Source organism: Hypomesus transpacificus, chromosome 23 (assembly GCF_021917145.1).
Source record: "Hypomesus transpacificus isolate Combined female chromosome 23, fHypTra1, whole genome shotgun sequence".
Classification (NCBI taxonomy): domain Eukaryota; kingdom Metazoa; phylum Chordata; class Actinopteri; order Osmeriformes; family Osmeridae; genus Hypomesus; species Hypomesus transpacificus.
The window spans coordinates 6,909,510-6,926,550 of NC_061082.1; the positions used below are offsets into that span (position 1 = coordinate 6,909,510).

At 50.1% G+C, this 17,041-nt stretch overlaps 1 protein-coding gene across 5 annotated transcripts; it reads right to left on the minus strand.

Annotated features, from left to right (window-relative positions):
• Positions 1–589: 589 nt before the first annotated feature.
• On the minus strand, positions 590–15,636 carry LOC124485107 (alsin-like). Of its 5 annotated transcripts, none has more exons than XM_047046448.1 (34): positions 15,558–15,636; positions 14,582–14,648; positions 14,272–14,420; positions 12,810–14,096; positions 12,387–12,549; positions 12,208–12,304; positions 11,954–12,031; positions 11,635–11,838; positions 11,351–11,522; positions 10,684–10,870; positions 10,405–10,470; positions 10,152–10,311; positions 9,722–9,853; positions 9,368–9,496; positions 8,984–9,007; positions 7,559–7,629; positions 7,275–7,341; positions 6,919–7,097; positions 6,761–6,826; positions 6,492–6,590; positions 5,933–6,097; positions 5,683–5,794; positions 5,524–5,601; positions 5,214–5,350; positions 4,923–5,078; positions 4,715–4,832; positions 4,457–4,614; positions 4,212–4,334; positions 3,798–3,974; positions 3,652–3,697; positions 3,073–3,134; positions 2,841–2,990; positions 2,631–2,727; positions 590–2,286 (listed from the first exon to the last, which is right to left on the minus strand). In XM_047046448.1, the coding sequence occupies exons 2-34, from the start codon at positions 14,599–14,601 to the stop codon at positions 2,248–2,250; spliced, it is 4,968 nt and encodes a 1,655-aa protein (XP_046902404.1). In that variant the 5' UTR covers positions 14,602–14,648; positions 15,558–15,636; the 3' UTR covers positions 590–2,247. The 5 variants fall into 5 exon arrangements, with proteins under 5 accessions (XP_046902404.1, XP_046902407.1, XP_046902406.1 ...); XM_047046451.1 differs by lacking the exon at positions 15,558–15,636 and adding an exon at positions 14,746–15,483 and having other exon boundaries at positions 5,268–5,350; XM_047046450.1 differs by lacking the exon at positions 15,558–15,636 and adding an exon at positions 14,746–15,483 and having other exon boundaries at positions 4,923–5,093; positions 5,268–5,350.
• Between the last annotated feature and the right edge of the window lie 1,405 nt (positions 15,637–17,041).

Here is a 17,041-nt window from a genome sequence, read left to right on the forward strand (position 1 = left end):
CAAGAGACCAGCCTTCATTCCGAACGTCAAACCATAGTGTGTGGGTACGTGCGTTGCTGGTCATTTTAAAGTCAAAACGTAAACACTGAAATCAGTTTTAATCAGATGAGTAACTAACATGGAAACAACAAATTAATTATGGTTAATCCGTCGTCATTTTTGAAGAATTAACACTCGCAACAAAGCAACATTTACTGTAAGCAACACAAGCTGTAAACCCCCCAGGTTTTCATGACTGTGGAGTTCAGGAGGTCGCCCTCACCGACAGCTCTTGGGAGATTATGGATTGGCCCAGATGTCTCTTCCTCTCCACTGTGGGAGTCCAAGGAGAACCCTCAGGGTCACTCCCCATCACAGTGTTAATCCTGATCCTCCTTCCAGCAGTCACTAAGACCCTTACCACCAAACAAACATACACACTACAGTCTTTAATTCCACCACTACCAGTATTACACTTCCATGTGGTCACACAGTAACACAACTCAATTCTGGAGCTTGTACAATATAAGGCCTATAAGACTCACAGCAAACACAGGGAAGCAAGGAAAACATGTTGTAGTAAGAGCAAAAGGCAATGAGCTGTTTCTGGTCTTGGTCATTCATTTTATTTTGATTTTGAAATGAGACCATTTCATTCATTTGTCAGTAAATCAACCAACACAACCCATTAATTTATCAATCATTTCTTAACTTTCAAACAGTGGTTACATTATAAAGCAGCTGTGAGTAAAAAAACAACAACATAATATTCAGTGGTCAATCAAATGTGACTGTTCATTGTGGCAAGTGCACTGTACAAGCATCTGTGAAATTCACCATGGTTTAAGACCAACACATGATGATAGACAATCTGTAAAAAACTGGAGCAGAAGACAAAAGACTGAGGCCTCAGTCTGGCTGGGTCCATGTCTTCATATATCAGAGTTACAACAGACATAAGAGAACAGTTTGAGCAGTAACACAGTTCAATCATCTCATCGAAAGGTGCGGTTAACTTCAAGCTTCAGAAATCTCAAACAGCACACTGCCATGAAAGCAATATAAACACAAGGATGAATCATTGTTTTGAATCCTACATTTGTACTAAAAATCAGATCATCAGTCAAAGGGATAGGTAATCCCTCATCGTTTCATGAATATATATTTATGCCTAAATAAGGACTGAATTGAAACAGTTGCGGGACTGGACAGTCAGGATACCAGGGAGACAAAGGTGCCGCAGACCAGATCAGAGACCAGATCAGAGACCAGATCAGGAACTCTGTCTCTGGATGAACCGTGTGTCTCTAAACCGCTCTCAGGATTATCAGTCACACACTAATAACGCCTGGTGAAATACTTGCCGTGTCAAGTTTGATCTAATTCGCACACACGCACACACAAACACACCGCACAAAGCAACCAGCAGCACACATTCACAGACACGCAAGCGCGCGCACACGCACTCAAACACACACAAATTGAATGATTGAATCAAATATCTGAAAATATCTTCAGGAATTTTGCTAAATTGTTTTAAGTCTGCGCAGTAGCTTGACGTATATATATATAAATTCTTATATATATATATAACATAAATTGGCAGCATTTATAAGCAGTCCATCACCTTTACTGAGATACTTTAGTACAGTAGTTAACACGCGGTTACAATCCACTGTCATTTAAGATAAGTGAAAAACATTGTTAGTCTACTACACATTAGAAAAAATAAATTCAATTCAAAAAATACAATTGCAGCATTGTAGACACTTCCCATATGTTTCTGTTCATAAAAGTTTTAAATAGTAAACATTTTCCAGTGTTTTGAGCTTTTCATGATCTATCCCTTTAAGATAACTCAATGTTCCGTCATAACTCCCTTTAGAATGAGTCTGGCCACACCCAAATCAAAATTTACATAATGATTATGTAACCAGTGGTCAAGCCACTGGAGGAAATTTGACTTAATTCTACCTTAGTAATAAATGGATGGTCCCTATAGAGCCAAAACAGTGGAGTTGTGATGGAGAGAGGCAGTATAGAGACAGGGGCCATCGTGTTCTTCTCAGAGGTCTCCCTGTGTCACCAAGGTAGAGTAGATACATTCGATATCTACCATCCAACTGCCTTGTCTTGGTTCACGTCTCCATGTGGTTGTGGACATAGTAAGTAGTCAGTATACAATGCTGTGAGATCATTAGAGCTTGTACCTCCCAGACACAGTCTGATGCCAGGAGACCCCCCCTCCCCTCTGGTTCCTATCCCTCATCAGGTGGTCTTCTCCCGCTGGATGTGGACATAGCAAGCCTTGACAGACACGTAGACACACAAGACAAGAGAACCACAGTTATTTTCTAAACCACGTACTCACATTGATCATCGGATACAAGAGCTCTAATCCAGCTAGCTGGCAGGTCTCTTTCACTGTATTCTGTGGCTTTATTGTATCCAGTATACGTAGATATTAGGGGTGGGAATCTTTTGTTACCTCACGATTCGAAAAAAGAAATGATATTCGATTTTTTTGTTGTTGTTTTTTTTTACATTTGTGAATCGATGTGAATCGCTAGAAGACTGAATCGCGATTCAAATGTGAATCGATGTTTCCCCCCACCCCTAGTACATGTGTAGTATGTGTGCGTGTAGTGTACCTGGAGCGTGGTGAACATGAGGCCCAGCTCTCCGTGCTGTAAACACGGCTCCATCAGGTCCTCAATCAGGCTCACCTCGGCCCCCAGGTTTCGGATCCTGCCCAGAGGGGAACAACATGAGCATCACCAGACCCACGTCCTCACAGCCGCGCCACATGCACCTCGGACAGTTCCCTCTGGATGATGATGACGACGACGACAATGTCATACCTGGCTCTGAGCACCACGTACAGGGAGAGGGGGAGGAGGTCGTCCATGGACAACAGGAAGTTCCCATCCAAGAGGGCTTGTACTTCCAGTTTCAGCTCCTTGAAGGTTAGGTGGATCACCAGCAGCTTGTCTGATGGAGTGAATGTGGTACTACGGGGAGAGAAGAGAGGAATGTAACATAATAGGTTCTGATGGTTGACGTAGGAGCAACACTGGACTGGAGTGTGTTTACCTGAGCTGCTGAAGGGTCTCCACAGCAGAGGCGAAGCAAGCGTCTCTAGAGCTGGAGAGGACCTGGGAGTGGACAGGAAAATGGTTTGAAAAACAGGCATGAGTAAACATTACTTCCCAGAAATGTAATACTGTGGCGTACATCTACTCTGTATCTTACCGACAACAAAACTTCCCTGACACGACCCTGTGCTTTTTCTCCTTCGTTCGCTTGTTTACAGTGAGTCACTGGCCAATGAGATCAGGACATTAACTTATATTAGAGGACTATGATAGTGCGGTGTGTAACATGGAACGAGGCCTCAGCCCAGCGAAGCAGCTCCCAGCTGTCCTGCAGTTGCTAAAGAGGATCTGACATCCGGACCAGCAGGAGGAGGACAAGAAGGAGTGAGAGGAGGAGAAGGATGGAGGAGGAAAAGATGTGTTGGTGTGTGTTGAGGCGGGGTGGTGAGCACTTGGACAGCAGAGTGTCCAGCAGAGTGTCCAGCAGCAGAGACAGAAGGCAGAGGGAGCTGTGTGACTGGAGGGGCGGATGAGGAGCGGAGCGGAGAGGAGGCTGGACTAGTCGGGTGGGGCTCACCTGTTTCTGCTCCCCCAGCACAGAGACAGACACCGGCCAGAACCTCCTACAACACCATACACAATAGTCACCATGAGGGGGGGGGGGGGGCTCATCAAACACAGTGTGATACAACCAGGTGTGTGTGTGTGTGTGTTGTGACTCACTCTTGCACCCCAAGGAAGGCGAGCAGGGCCTGGTCAGACTGCTTGTTGAGGCGGATGACACAGTCCCAGTAGTCGGCCTCCTGCCTCTCCTGGTGGAGGCAGTACAGGGTGAAGAGGGGAGGGTAGAGGCGGGGCAGGAGCACGGGCAGCAGCAGGCTGGAGCTGCTCACCACACAGCTAGAGGAGGGGGAGGGGAGTTCCCAGAGAGACAGGAATGGGGGGGGAGGACAAGAGAGGTGTGGAATCGTATTATATACACTAGACTTCTAGTAAGGTATATCTGCCTCAGTCATCATCCCAATCTCACACATTCATTCCCTCCTTCCCACCCTGCACTTGATCTGGTGGGAGTGAATGAAGGAAGAACTCTTAACTCTTAGACTAGCGTTGGAAGGCTCTGTAGGGCAGACTCACCCCTGCTGGCCAGCCTCGGTCAGGGGAACCGGAGATCCCAGCCACCCTGGCTGGCTGGAGGCTGGGGAGGAGGAACACTCTGGGATGAAGGTCCCCTCCCCTGGGAGGTCTGGGAACAGGAACCTGGAGACGCCAGGAGAGACAGGTTACCCCTGGGAGCAGTGAAGGATATCCCTCTGCATACCCTCTGAGAGCAGAGCAGAGCACAGCAGAAGAAAGCAGAGCAGAGTCCTCTGGCCGTGTACCTGACGAGCTGGAAGATGCGTGTGAGGTAGGACCTGATCTCCTCCACGGCCTGGCACAGCAGCCGCCGGTTGGAGCCCACCCCCACGTAGGTCATCCTGTACACAGTCACCAGGGTCTCCAGCAGGCAGCCCAGAGGGTGCAGAGGGGTCTCACACGCCTGGGGAGGGGCCCGGGGGGAAGACAGGCGTCAATCACTGGGCTACAAAGCTGGTGTGGTAGCTTGGAAGGGCGGTGTGTGTGAGAGGGTGGGGCCGGACCTTGGAGAGGTAGCGTCTGATGCTGTTGTAGTAGGCGGTGGTGACAGGGCCGACGTGCTGAGGGATGACCTCCAGCTGCTCCAGGGTCATCCTCTGACTACGACTCAACGACAATTGTCTACACACACACACACACACACACGACTGTTACGTGCATCTGTGTGGAAAAGTCTGAATCCGTTTTTGTGTGTGTGTGTGTGTTCTTTACCCGTTTCTGTGACCTGTGGTGAGAGTGACAGCTATTTTCTCCCAGGCCCTCTTCCTGTCACCTTGGCCCGGTGAGTCACAGTCCAGCCTTCTCCAACACTCGTCAAACACTGACTTCCACTTCTGATCAGCAGGCACTGCCAAGCGACCCAATTTACTAAACACACACACACTTACAGATAAGCATACGCATATGGGCAGAAACACACAAACAAATAAACATACAAACATGTGCATGAACACAATGCACATGACCCCCTGCCCGCCCTCAAACGAAGCTGTCTGTCCTTACAGCTCACAGGGCCTCTCTCTCCTCTCTGTCATGTAGAGGTTGGGCTTGGTGTACCTGCCCTCTATCTTCAGTCCCGTGGCCCACTCTCCACTGAAATGACCCTCAATATGATCTCCGTTAGGCATGGACAAGGTACCCTGAAAGGACGAGGCGCCCAAAGTGTGTGTGTTTGGAGCGAATGAATGAAAAAGAAAGGGCAAGATAGGAAAAGTGAGAATATTCCATATATAGTAGTGTGCAATACCATACAGTATTTCAACAATGGTACATTACATCATTCCTCTACAACGTCCCCAGCATCTTCTACTACCTTTCCATTGAGTATCCAGTCGTCGGAGAACTCTCCCTGGAATGCAGTATCGTCATCGACCACTAGGAGGCCGGTGCCCTGAGGGTGAGTCACACACACAGTCACCGCACATGAGGTGGACCCCCAAGGAAAACATCCCCCTTTTGCATTTGCACTCACTGTCATCTTGTTGTTGCCGAAGGTGCCCTCGTAGTACAAGCCAAACTGGGTGACCACCACAGCGCTGCCCTGTCGCTGGTTCTCCAGCCACATGCCCATGTACTTCTCACCTCTGAGACAACATATGGGAGTTTAACACCTGACTCACACATCGCACAGCGTTTGAAATCAGACCAAGAGTGAACCCACTGGCTAGTAAAAAATTGGGTGTGGTTAGGGTTCGGACCCGTCCTGGAGATGTGGGACCTACTTGGTGATGTCATCGAAGACACCGTAGCCGGTCCTCTTGTCCTGCAGCCATTGGCCGACGAACACGCTGGAGGAGGAGCGAGCGAGCTTGCCGCTGCTCAGCATGCCGTGGCCCTGACGCAGCGTGTCGTGGAAGGAGCCCTCGTACACCTCCCCGGAGGCATACCTGGGCAGCCACAGCACACTCCACTGTTACACCTCAAATCAAGGGCGTAGCCATGGAATCATCATTGGGGGGGACGATTATTTTTTTTAATGATCATTTCGGACAGCGTGGGTGGTTGCCTGTCGTAGCGTAGCACATTTATGTTTTTATATCAATGTATTGGGTGGGACATTTTGACCAGATTTGAATATTGGGGGGGGATGTGTCCCCCCCCAATATGATTATGATTATTATGATTATTATGTGTATTATGATTACGGCCTTGCCTCAAATACTCAGTACACGCACACTAGGCATTTACTAGGATTGCGTTTGTTTTGACACACGCATGCAGACAGACAGGCAGGCAGACAGGCAGGCAGGCAGACAGACAGACAAAGACAGGCAGGCTGACCTGTAGGTCCCAAAACCATGGATCCTGCCCTCCCTCCACTGGCCAAGGTAACGATCAGGCTTGTTCTGCAGCTTGTTGGGCATCACACAGTCTCCATAGCTACCAGCCAGGGAGAAACACACCAACGCAACAATGGATAATACACTATTAGTGCTAGCCCCAACAGTCCTCCTGTAGATGATTAACAAAACGTATCTAGGAGAATGCAAGGTCCTAACCAAGAGTCAACAGTGGTGGATATCTTCTGACATTGTACTACTCTAGCTCACCCATCCTCCAATCCCTGTTTAAATGTTCCTGTGTATGTTCTTCCATCCGGCCACTTCATAGTCCCCCTGAAACACAATTAGATATCGTCAGAAGAAGACCAAAAAAAAGACATATTTTAGGATGGAGCGAGGGACTTCCATGTGTGTGTGTGACTGACCTGCCGTGGGGCGTGGCAGTGAGCCAGCGCCCGCTGTAGGTGGCGTCCTTCAGACGTCCGTCCCTGGTGAAGGTGTAAGAGGCAGAGCGCGCCACGGCGGGGACGCCACCCACCCCCACCCTGTCCCCCATCACGACCTGCTGCTCCACAGCCTGGTTCAGGGCACGCAGCCACTTCGCCTGCAGAGAAGCACACACACGCACGCACACACACACGCACACACACGCACGCGCACACACACACACACGCACACACGCACACACGTACAGGAGAGTTAGGTCACTCAGTCATTTGACTTGCACATCAAGGTTAAACCTTAAAGAAGGTGTTTGTTCAGACTGGTTGTGGACCTCTACCTTTTCCTGAGGTGAGGTAGCTAGCAGTGTGAAAGTCTCCTCTGGTGTGGTCACCTTAATGCCATACCTGGTCGAGCACAAAAACGTCAACATTACATTTACCTTATACATTTGATTAATTTAGCAGACACTTTCCTTCAAAGCTATATACAATATAGTGCAAATAGAAAGTACAGCAGAAGATCATAGGTGCAGCAGTATTTCAGTGGACAGAAAAGCTCAAAAGTTAGACACAGAAATTGGTAAAAACAACCCACAGTAGAACCTAAGACTAGAGGACTCACAGGCTGCTGGTTTCCTGGGTAACAGGCTCCACCCACAGGATGGCCAGAGGGTACACGTGGTGCGAGGAGAACTGAGGGGAGGCAGGAGTTAGGATTTCAAAACAACAACAATCTACAGCAAAAACTATGACCGCTAACGTTCTCAAACATCACTATTATTCATCATTTTGCACTAGTGCAATTTGTGTAGGGGCACATGGCCTTATACAACATAATTCTTTCTGTCACAATAGTCTGGCTGTGTAGCTATAACCTCGTGGTTTGCAACAGAAGAATAAACGTGGAATTCCACAGTTCCTTCGCAAAGACATGAAATTCGCTCAACTGCCGACAATAAATCTGTGCCTAGGTAGTGTCTGGGCCTCTTGTTCCCCTTTGTAAAGGACCTGCTAGGCAGTTGGTAGGGCTGGTAAGTGTGAATGAAAGTGAAACCTGCCAATCTTAGTGAAGTAGCAGTCATTTCTTGGCTTTCCACTAACGTGATTATGGCCTAAAATTGGGAAGTGGCTCAAACCCACACAGCTGCTTTGACAACACATCACTTTTCAAAGGTCCCCGGCACCAATCAGGTGGGGGGATCTCCTCCAACAACTATTTGGCGGAGGGTGTTCTCAAAACAAGTCATGTCTGTCCATTACAACATGTTTCAAAAAAGTGGCATTTCACAAAAGTTTAATCATGAGAAACAGTGCCAGTACCAGAGAGGGTTTAATGGGATTCTGTCACGAGTGACAAGTTTCTACACCAAAGGCGAATCACCGCTTATGGCAGTTTATTTGTCACGTCGGATCAAAGATATTGGCACAAAGCTTTAAAGACAAGGAGAGCACAGCAGGCACACTCCAAACACAAACACACAGACAGAACGGGGGGGGGGGGGGGGAGCAGGCCCTCGCCATGGTAACGCAGCAGCCATCAAAGAGCCGGAGCAGGGACACAGAGATACTAACACGGCGTTCTGCTCCACATGGGGGCATTCACTCCAATCACTTTCACTATTCGGGGTCTGTCTGCCCGCAAATAAACCAGCAGCCTACATTCTGAAAAGGAAATCAGACTGATTAAGAACTTAGCGACTGCCTGTCGAGCAATACTGCACAACAGGGCCTGTGGCAAAACGGACGAACGGCAGCAAACACAGCAGCACCGGACCAGAATTAAATAGGTGGTGCAGCGAGTTTGCCTTCATATATCGTGTTGGAACTCATCCTGCAGCTCCAGTCGAGTGTTTGCTGAGTAAATACCATGCGTCACTTACGGGAGCTTTGAGCTACTAAAAGCAGCTCCGTTCTCAAACCCACACCTAGCGTCGACAAACACACCCATACTGACAACAAAGGGCCACAAAGGTGGGAGGCAACAGAGAACTGGGTAGACGACTACTAAGCTGACAGCTAGGTATGGAACTGAACATGAAGTACTTACAAAGCCCTTAGAGGGGATGGTGCCCTGATAGAACAAGAGACAAACAAAACATGCAGCTCAGTCACAACAAAATATTTCAGGAAGAATGACCCTACAATGTTATTTCCAGTCAGATTTTTACATTACATTTAGTCATTTAGCAGACGCTCTTATCCAGAGCTAATTACAGTAAGTACAGGGACATTCCCCCGAGGCAAGTAGGGTGAAGTGCCTTGCCCAAGGACACAACGTCATTTTGCACAGCCGGGAATCGAACTGTCAACCTTCCGATTACTAGCCCAATTCCCTTACCGCTCGGCCACCTGACTCCTTTCTGCTGTGCCTCAACGCTGCATGCAAGCTCGCCCCTGCCTGCACGCCCCCAGTGACTCCTGTAGGCCTCACCTGTGCGTGGACTAGGGCGTCGTTGAAAAGGATGAACCAGTTGACAGAGAACCTGCCGGCGTTCTGCAGGGTCAGGGACTTGTTGCTGGTCTCACACAACAGGCGACGTACGGGCAGGCGGAGAGAGTCCTGTCAGGGTGAGGAGGCCCGGGGACAGAACGACACAACATCCACCTTTACTCCATGAGCCAGACAAGGCTTTGGTCAGTATGAGGGGGAGGGGGGGAGCCAGTCCTAAGCCTAGGGCCCTTTGAATCACTTTGAAGTCACCTCGACAACCAGTACGTTATTGTAATGAGCCTCGGTAACGTGGGAGGTGTTGGTAGCGCTGCAGGCCGGGACGTGGACACTCACTGTGCTCCTTCCTGAGAAGGTCTTCCAGAAGAGGCAGGTGTTCTCCGCCTCCTTCCTCTTCCTCCGCAGGCTGTTGGACAGGTCCTCGTACCCCGAGCAGCCCTCCTGGAGGCGCTGGTAGGCTGCCGTGTTCTGCTTCCCCACGCAAACACAGCATGAGTCATCGCTGCTCCTCACCACGTAAGAGTGCTACTTCACCAACATACCCGTCGTCTCCCATGACTGATCATTTTTTTAATTTAATAATAATTATATACTCCGGGCAATGTGTATGTGCTGAGTGCATAATTTGAAAGCAATTAAAAGATGTCATCGTCGAGCAAATTAAAAACAGCTCCCATGCAGTCATCAGAGAAACGAGGCAGGCCTGGGGGGGGGCTGGGGGGGGGGCTGGGGGGAGGGGCTGGGGGGAGGGGCTGGGAGCACGCACCACGTCGAAGCAGGTGGCCAGCTTAAGCAGCAGCCTGCTGTACTGGTGGAGCTGCTCCAGAGGCATGTAGCACAGAGACACCAGCAGGTCTCCCAGCGGGGCCTTCTCCGGGCTGTCTGACAGCTGCCTCAGCAGCTCCAGCTTCTTACCGAAACACTCCCTGGGAGCGGGAACAGGAAGGAGGAGGGGGGGAGCAATGAGAGACGATCCGTCTGAATAGACTGGGTTAAAGTGGAAGAGCACAACGTCTTACACAGAGAGCTTGGCGATGGCCTGGAAGCCTCCCATCACCTGGAAGTTGCCAACTGAACCACAGTATCTGGAGAGGGAGGGGGCAGGGAGAGGGGGCAGAAGGAGAGGGAGGGGGCAGGGAGAGGGGGCAGAAGGAGAGGGATGAAAGGAGAGAGTAAGTTCTCCAGTTTTAGACGGAAGCTCACTTTAGACTGGCCATAGAAGAGGCTGAGAGAGAGATCTGCTGTGCGCTTCTTGGTGGTGCTACTTGTGTCCTTATCAGTAGCAGGTGTGTACTCACTCTTTGTAAGTATTCAGGAAGAGGTCAGAGTGCTGGAGGAGGAGCAGGCCTGTGATGTCACGGTTGTGGGCGTGATGCAGGAAGGAAGTGAGGGAGACAGAGTGCTGTCCAATCAGCTGACACAGGCGACTGAAACTGGCCCCCAGAGTGTGGAAGAGCTGGCTGCAGGGGCCCATGGTGGAGGACACTGCAGGGCCAAGGCAGAAGAGGGACATAACCATCTCTGGAGGAGGGGATCATCTCTGGAGGAGCGGAGCCCTCACTGAATTGCTCCTCCTGAGGCTTCTTCCTATCCCCCCCCTTCCTGGTCCCCTCATCTCCGTCCACACCTCCCTCCCTCGCTGCTCCCCTCATCTCCGTCCCCCCCTCCCTCGCTGCTCCCCTCATCTCCGTCCACACCTCCCTCCCTCGCTGCTCCCCTCATCTCCATCCCCCCCTCCCTCGCTGCTCCCCTCATCTCCGTCCCCCCCTCCCTCGCTGCTCCCCTCATCTCCGTCCACACCTCCCTCCCTCGCTGCTCCCCTCATCTCCATCCCCCCCTCCCTCGCTGCTCCCCTCATCTCCGTCCCCCCCTCCCTCGCTGCTCCCCTCATCTCCGTCCACACCTCCCTCCCTCGCTGCTCCCCTCATCGCCATCCCCCCCTCCCTCGCTGCTCCTTTATCTCACCTCTGTTGAGCAGCGGACAGACCACGCGTCGGTGGACGTCGGCGAGCCTGCAGTAGTCCTTCCTCTCGGAGGCGGCCAGCTCGTGGATGCCGCCGATGAAGCCCATCACGTTGTGGTCTGCCAGCGCCGCGCAGCTCTGCCCGCCGCAGGCCACGCCGCTCACGTAGCCCATCTGCAGCGGCAGCACGAGGCGCGTTACACAGCCAGACTGCCTCTACGGCATCAAACATAGCCTCTGCCCTGGGCATCACGTCCTCAACACGATCCACTGGTCGGGTACTCACGTCCATGCAGAAGGGCAGCAGGATCGGTCTGACTGTGTGCATCTCTCCTCTGGCGGACGACCTCTCCCGCAACCTCGGAGGTGACCCCTGCGAGTCCCGCTGTCCGCTGTAGCAGAGCACGGGCTGGACGCAGTCCCCGTCCGCCAGGAACAGGGAGTGGCTCTGACCCGCCGCCACATCCCACACACGGATCCCCTCGGAGATCTACGGTGGGCCGCAGCAGACACACAGAGCTGGTCAGTCGTGCACGCGTTGCATTAACAGTGGCCAGGGTAGAGGAATACACGTGCGGTAACACACCACAGTGAGGTAGGGTTACCTTGGCCTGTTGAGGGCGAGTGGTAGGACTCATCATGTGTCCCAGCTGGCCACTCATGTTGCTGCCCCAGCTGAAAACCTGGGAGAAATGAGGTTACGTTTCCGAAAATACAGCAGTCCCATTAAATCGGACGCTTCTGCTTTCAGAATGAATTTGATTTGGTCAGATGTAGGTGTGGGAGCGGAATAACGTGTCCAATGATGTACGTGTGTGAGCACCATGTGTGTAGGTGTGTTTCTACGCATGTTTGTTACCTGACATTTGGCAGTGATGGCCACAGAATGATATGTCCCTGCAGCCACCCTGACGACCTCTTCTTCGTTCAGAGTCTTTATACACAGGGGCTGGAGCCTGGAAAGACATGGGCATGTTTCAGTCGGAGCAACTATTCACATGTATGGGCCCTGTGTGTGTGTGTGTGTGTTGGTCCTACCTGGGCAAGTGGTCTCCGTGGCCCAGCTGACCCTCCTGACCCCTGCCCCAGCTCCACACCTCGTTGGCCAGGGAGGGCAGCTGCTCCTCAGTCTCGTCCACGCCAGGCGCCGGCCCCTTCCCCCTGCCCCTTGGGCACTTCCCTCTGGGCAGAACTGGTGATGCTGCCCACACAGAGGGTCAGATAGTTGACAAACAGTTGAGAAGTGTCCATTTAGACATTTAGATTTACGTTTGAGGAAGTACGAGTCTTTAATACATCCGATCTACAGAATGAAACACAAGGAGTAGTCTAAAACATGAACTGAAAGTGCATAAATGCATTTTAAAAGTTTCTAAGACCACATAGGGCTTTTTGAAACTTTAAAATACATGAATGAAGTTCTGTATAGGCGACCAATAGATAAAAGGTTTAACTGAATACCATGAGAGAATGCTCCTGGGAGAGATCTCCTCCTATTGGCTGCTGTAGCATCCTCCAGCAGTATGTCAGCCAGACTGGCGCTCTTCTTGCCCTGAAAGTTCTCCTCCACACACCGACGCCCACCTCGAGCCTTGTTCCTGCCCTGCCACCACCCAGACACACTCCCCGAACCCTGGGCAGACCCACACAGACTGGAGGAGGCCCTCACAGGAGAGGGCTCCTCATAACTTGAAGAAAGGCGTCCATCAAATAGTGCCTCTCCAGTAGTGCAATCAGTCAGCTCGGGATCGGAGAGTCTACTACAGAAGCCTTTGAGCTCGTCAGAAAAGAGTTTGGTTCTCTGAGGACGGGAATCTGTGCCGTCCGTCTGAGCTCCAGGGCTGCCGTCTTCCTGCGGAGGGGGCTCTGGTGTGGCCTCTCTGTTGGACTCTGCGGAAGGGGAATGAGAGGCCTCTTCAACAAGGGATGGAGAAACAGACAACGAGAACTGAGCAGAGTCTGAGTCCGAGTCCGAATCGAGGTGGCCTAAATGTGCATTTCGAACCAAATCCTGTACTCCATCCTGGGCTTGGCCAGGGACTGATTCAGGGTATGGGCTGTCGCTGTGAGGGAGACGGTAGGCTGCAAGCCTCTCTTTTGGGGTCGACTGTCTCGACCACCGGCCTGATTCCAGTTCCACCCCCAGCGGGCAGTAGTGGCTATCAGAGAGGATGCTGTGGTCCTCATAGTCAGTATGGGAGTTCAGCAGCTGCTTACACTGGCCACACCTGTCCGAGGACTTCTGGGTAACGTAGTCCTGGGAAGGTAGACTTCGAACCAGAGCCAGGCTGTGGAACGCCCCACAGGCCAGCTGTATCACATGCCTCCCCGACAGGTGCTCCACCTTCTGGGGCCTCAAGACAGGGAAGGTCTTGGAGACAAGACCCAGCTGGCAGCCACTTCCCCACGCCCACACCTCACGCTGAGCAGACAGTGCCAGAGTGTGTTGCTCTCCACAGGACAGCTCCGTTACTCGGACCACCTGAGGCGGGACGCTGTCCGAGTCCACCACGCTGACGAGGGTAGGCTCTGGCACCAGGCCCTTCTCCGACACGCCACACTGGCCATGGTTATTCTCCCCCCACATGTAGACCGCCCCGTCCTCTGTGACTGCCCCACTATGGAAGCTCCCGGCAGCCACCGACACGACCCACTGGCCTGTCAGGGTGTCCTCGTGTAGGGGTGCTGCTGGGGGGACCGTCAGCCCCTGCCTCCAGGACAGGTCACCCCAGCTGTACACCAACCCACCTGGGGAGGAGGAGGAGACAAGCAGTTAGGATATACTAGTAAGCTTAGTGTAACATGATTGATATCTGGGTCACTAAGCTATGTTCTCACTCACTCACTCCCTCCCCCTCCCCCTCCCCCTCCCCCTCCCCCTCCCCCCCCCCCCCCACCCCCCACCCCAGAATGGCAGCCTCACCCTCGGCCAACAGAAGTCCATGACAGGCCCCCAGGGACACCTGCAGGACAGGCCGAGACAGGAGGGGACACTCTGGGCTTACATTCCCACTGCAGCCTCTCCAGAGGTGGAGCAAGCCTCTCGCTCCAGGGGACTGTTCCTCCTCAATGCTGAGGAGAGTACAGCAGACATATCACAGCCCAGTACAGACAGACTGATTACAATGACAGCACGATTATACATAACCCTATTGACTTTACACACAAGCACACATACAAGCACATGTGAACAGATACAATGCCAAATACATAGTATTTATTTAGCTATGTACCTTTTATTTTCGTCCAGCATTACATCCTCTCCTTTTCACAGGTCACGGATTTGATAATAGCATGTTACTGCAACGATTGGAATAAGACAGTTATATAACGTCAGCTAAACTAAATGGACCACATTATACTGTTTACAGTTAGCTAGCTAGCAGGCAGAACTTACCAAACAATTTCTTCGCGTTAGTGTTGTCTGTCCTTTGGACTAGTACCTCATATTTGGTATTAGCTACATATCTTACTGTCACTCGTCCAAATTCAGGAGACAAAAATCTGTGCTCAACTGTGAAGATAACTTTCTTTCACAACTTGTCAAGTTGTATTATTTTTTGTAGATGCAGGGACCTGCCTTTGTACGGTATCCGTAGAAGGTCAAAAAGCGTCGGCGACAGCAAGTTACTTTGCTTTGCGCCGTGGAATTTCTATGCGTCATTAATGTCCCAAGTTGCTATTTGCGCTGTCCATGCCTGGTCAATACATGTACACTGATTGTACACTGGGAATTGAATTTAGATTATTTGCTCAGTCGATTTAAATGGATGTTTCCCCCAAAACATTGGGTTTGTGTTTTGTCACTGGGAATCATCAGCAACATGAATCAAACAACATCTAATATGATTTTTTTTACAGGGAAAAGATGTATCACAGTCGGTTCTTATTTAAAGGTCTACTAACATGTCATGTTTTCATGTCTATCCAGCACATCTGAGGCCTCTGGCTGTCTCATCATTTGGGTTTACCACCGACATGCAACATGCTCCACATACGATACATATTTTACAGACCATATTCTGGAACAAGGGTTTCACTCCTAATGCATGGCATTTACACACATTGAAGCATTGTAACCTACCCAGCAATGAGCTGACATGTCATATCTACTTCATCAACCACAAGCGTTATAAAATATCATCTTATTTGCTTATTTGCTATAATAAGCTTATCTGTGCAGAATTAAGGGAAAATTCCCTTACTTACATGGCAGATCGAATCCTACCTTTAACCTTTACTTTCACGTAAGTCCCACCTTAACAAAGTTAAATAATTAGTCACAGAAACGCTTTCTTTCCCTTCCTCGTCAAGAAAACGGAATGCTGCCCTCTGCTGGAGGGTAAGCGTTTCAGGCACGTCAACATCAGGAAGGAGCACATTAACTTCTCTGGTTTTTGTCTTGCCAGACAAGTCGATTGGCTGGCTATACTGTGCAAAGAAACTGTAGCTTTGCAGAGAAACCCTTTAAGCTTTTCTGGTCTGTTTCCTTTATTGGGAAGACTGTAAAAAGCATGTGTATTTCATGAAGTACAATGAGATAGTATTTGGTTCATCTGCATCCAATTGAATCCTATTTCAAACAAGTGATAGGGTGGGATACCAACTCAGATCTGCTTGTAGACAACAGGGGCCTGCTGTGCCGTGTGTGGAATTACAGTCAACAACAAAAAAAGGGTTATAAAATATAGGAATAGTAAAAAATCTCTTGGTTTTGTGGAGGGAAACCACAGCTTGTAAAATGTGCCAGGCTGGGATTGGCAGGTATAGCCTATCTCCACAGGACTCTGGGGCACAGCCCAGCTTCTCACACGCACACCATCTCCCCAGATCCCCTCAGACGGCCGTGTTCGTGATCCCAGCTTGTTTGAGCTTTTAGTGTTTTCTATATAAAACGCTCTGGCTTCGCCCTGTCGAGTTTGGCCCGGCGTTTAAGTGTGTTTGGTCATAAACACAAACACGAAATGGGGAGAGAAATGACTGGCTTCACTTTTCGACACGTCAGGTCTGTCACTGTGGCTTGATTCCCCAAGCTACTTGGTTCCCACACGGGTGAGTTCTTGGTCACTTACAAATGCCATGTGGCTTCTGTTAAGTTGGGCTGTCTGTCTAGACCCATGGGCTCTTGGTGTTCATACTGCAAAAAGTGTTGTAGAGGTGATTTGGTGATCAAATCCATGTAAATACAATTAGGGATTTATATCAGACTTTTCTTCAAATTCTATAATCTTATTCAAACTGTTTCTTTACATATGTCAGTAAAGAGAAAAAGGATTATATATTTCCCTGTATAAGTGATCTAATGACAGATCACTTAAGAATTATCGGAATGTTCCACACCCATGGTTCCATGTGGTTTTAATTCCCGTCATAGGCCTACTTAGATTACTCATTCTATGAATGAATTCAAACCTTTCTGTGGCCTTTTGCTCCAGCAGTTAAAAACATTTCCAAGGAATTGTTTTAGAGGTGTTGGGTTTAACAGGTTTCTCTTGTGACAGCTAAGAAAGGTTTATGACAGGGCTGTTCTCTGTGGGGTTACATGTTGTACAGTGTAAGATATACAACTCAGTGAGCAGTAAACAGACAGCTTTGATCTGTGATCGTTTCATTTGTCTTTTAGAAAATGGTTGGACTGATGCAGGTATTCCGTGATGACATGTCTGTAATGCCTGCCAACTAAAACACAGGGT

What these genes read in the sequence shown, in the direction of transcription:
- LOC124485107 (XM_047046448.1), bottom strand. Translation starts at nt 14,601, where the DNA reads ATGCTGGACGAAAATAAAAG. An exon ending in CACGGAGACCACTTGCCCAG is followed by an intron (nt 12,305 to 12,386) that starts GTAGGACCAACA and finishes ATGTCTTTCCAG; the next exon opens with GCTCCAGCCCCTGTGTATAA. An exon ending in ACCACAGGTCACAGAAACGG is followed by an intron (nt 4,833 to 4,922) that starts GTAAAGAACACA and finishes GTGTGTGTGTAG; the next exon opens with ACAATTGTCGTTGAGTCGTA.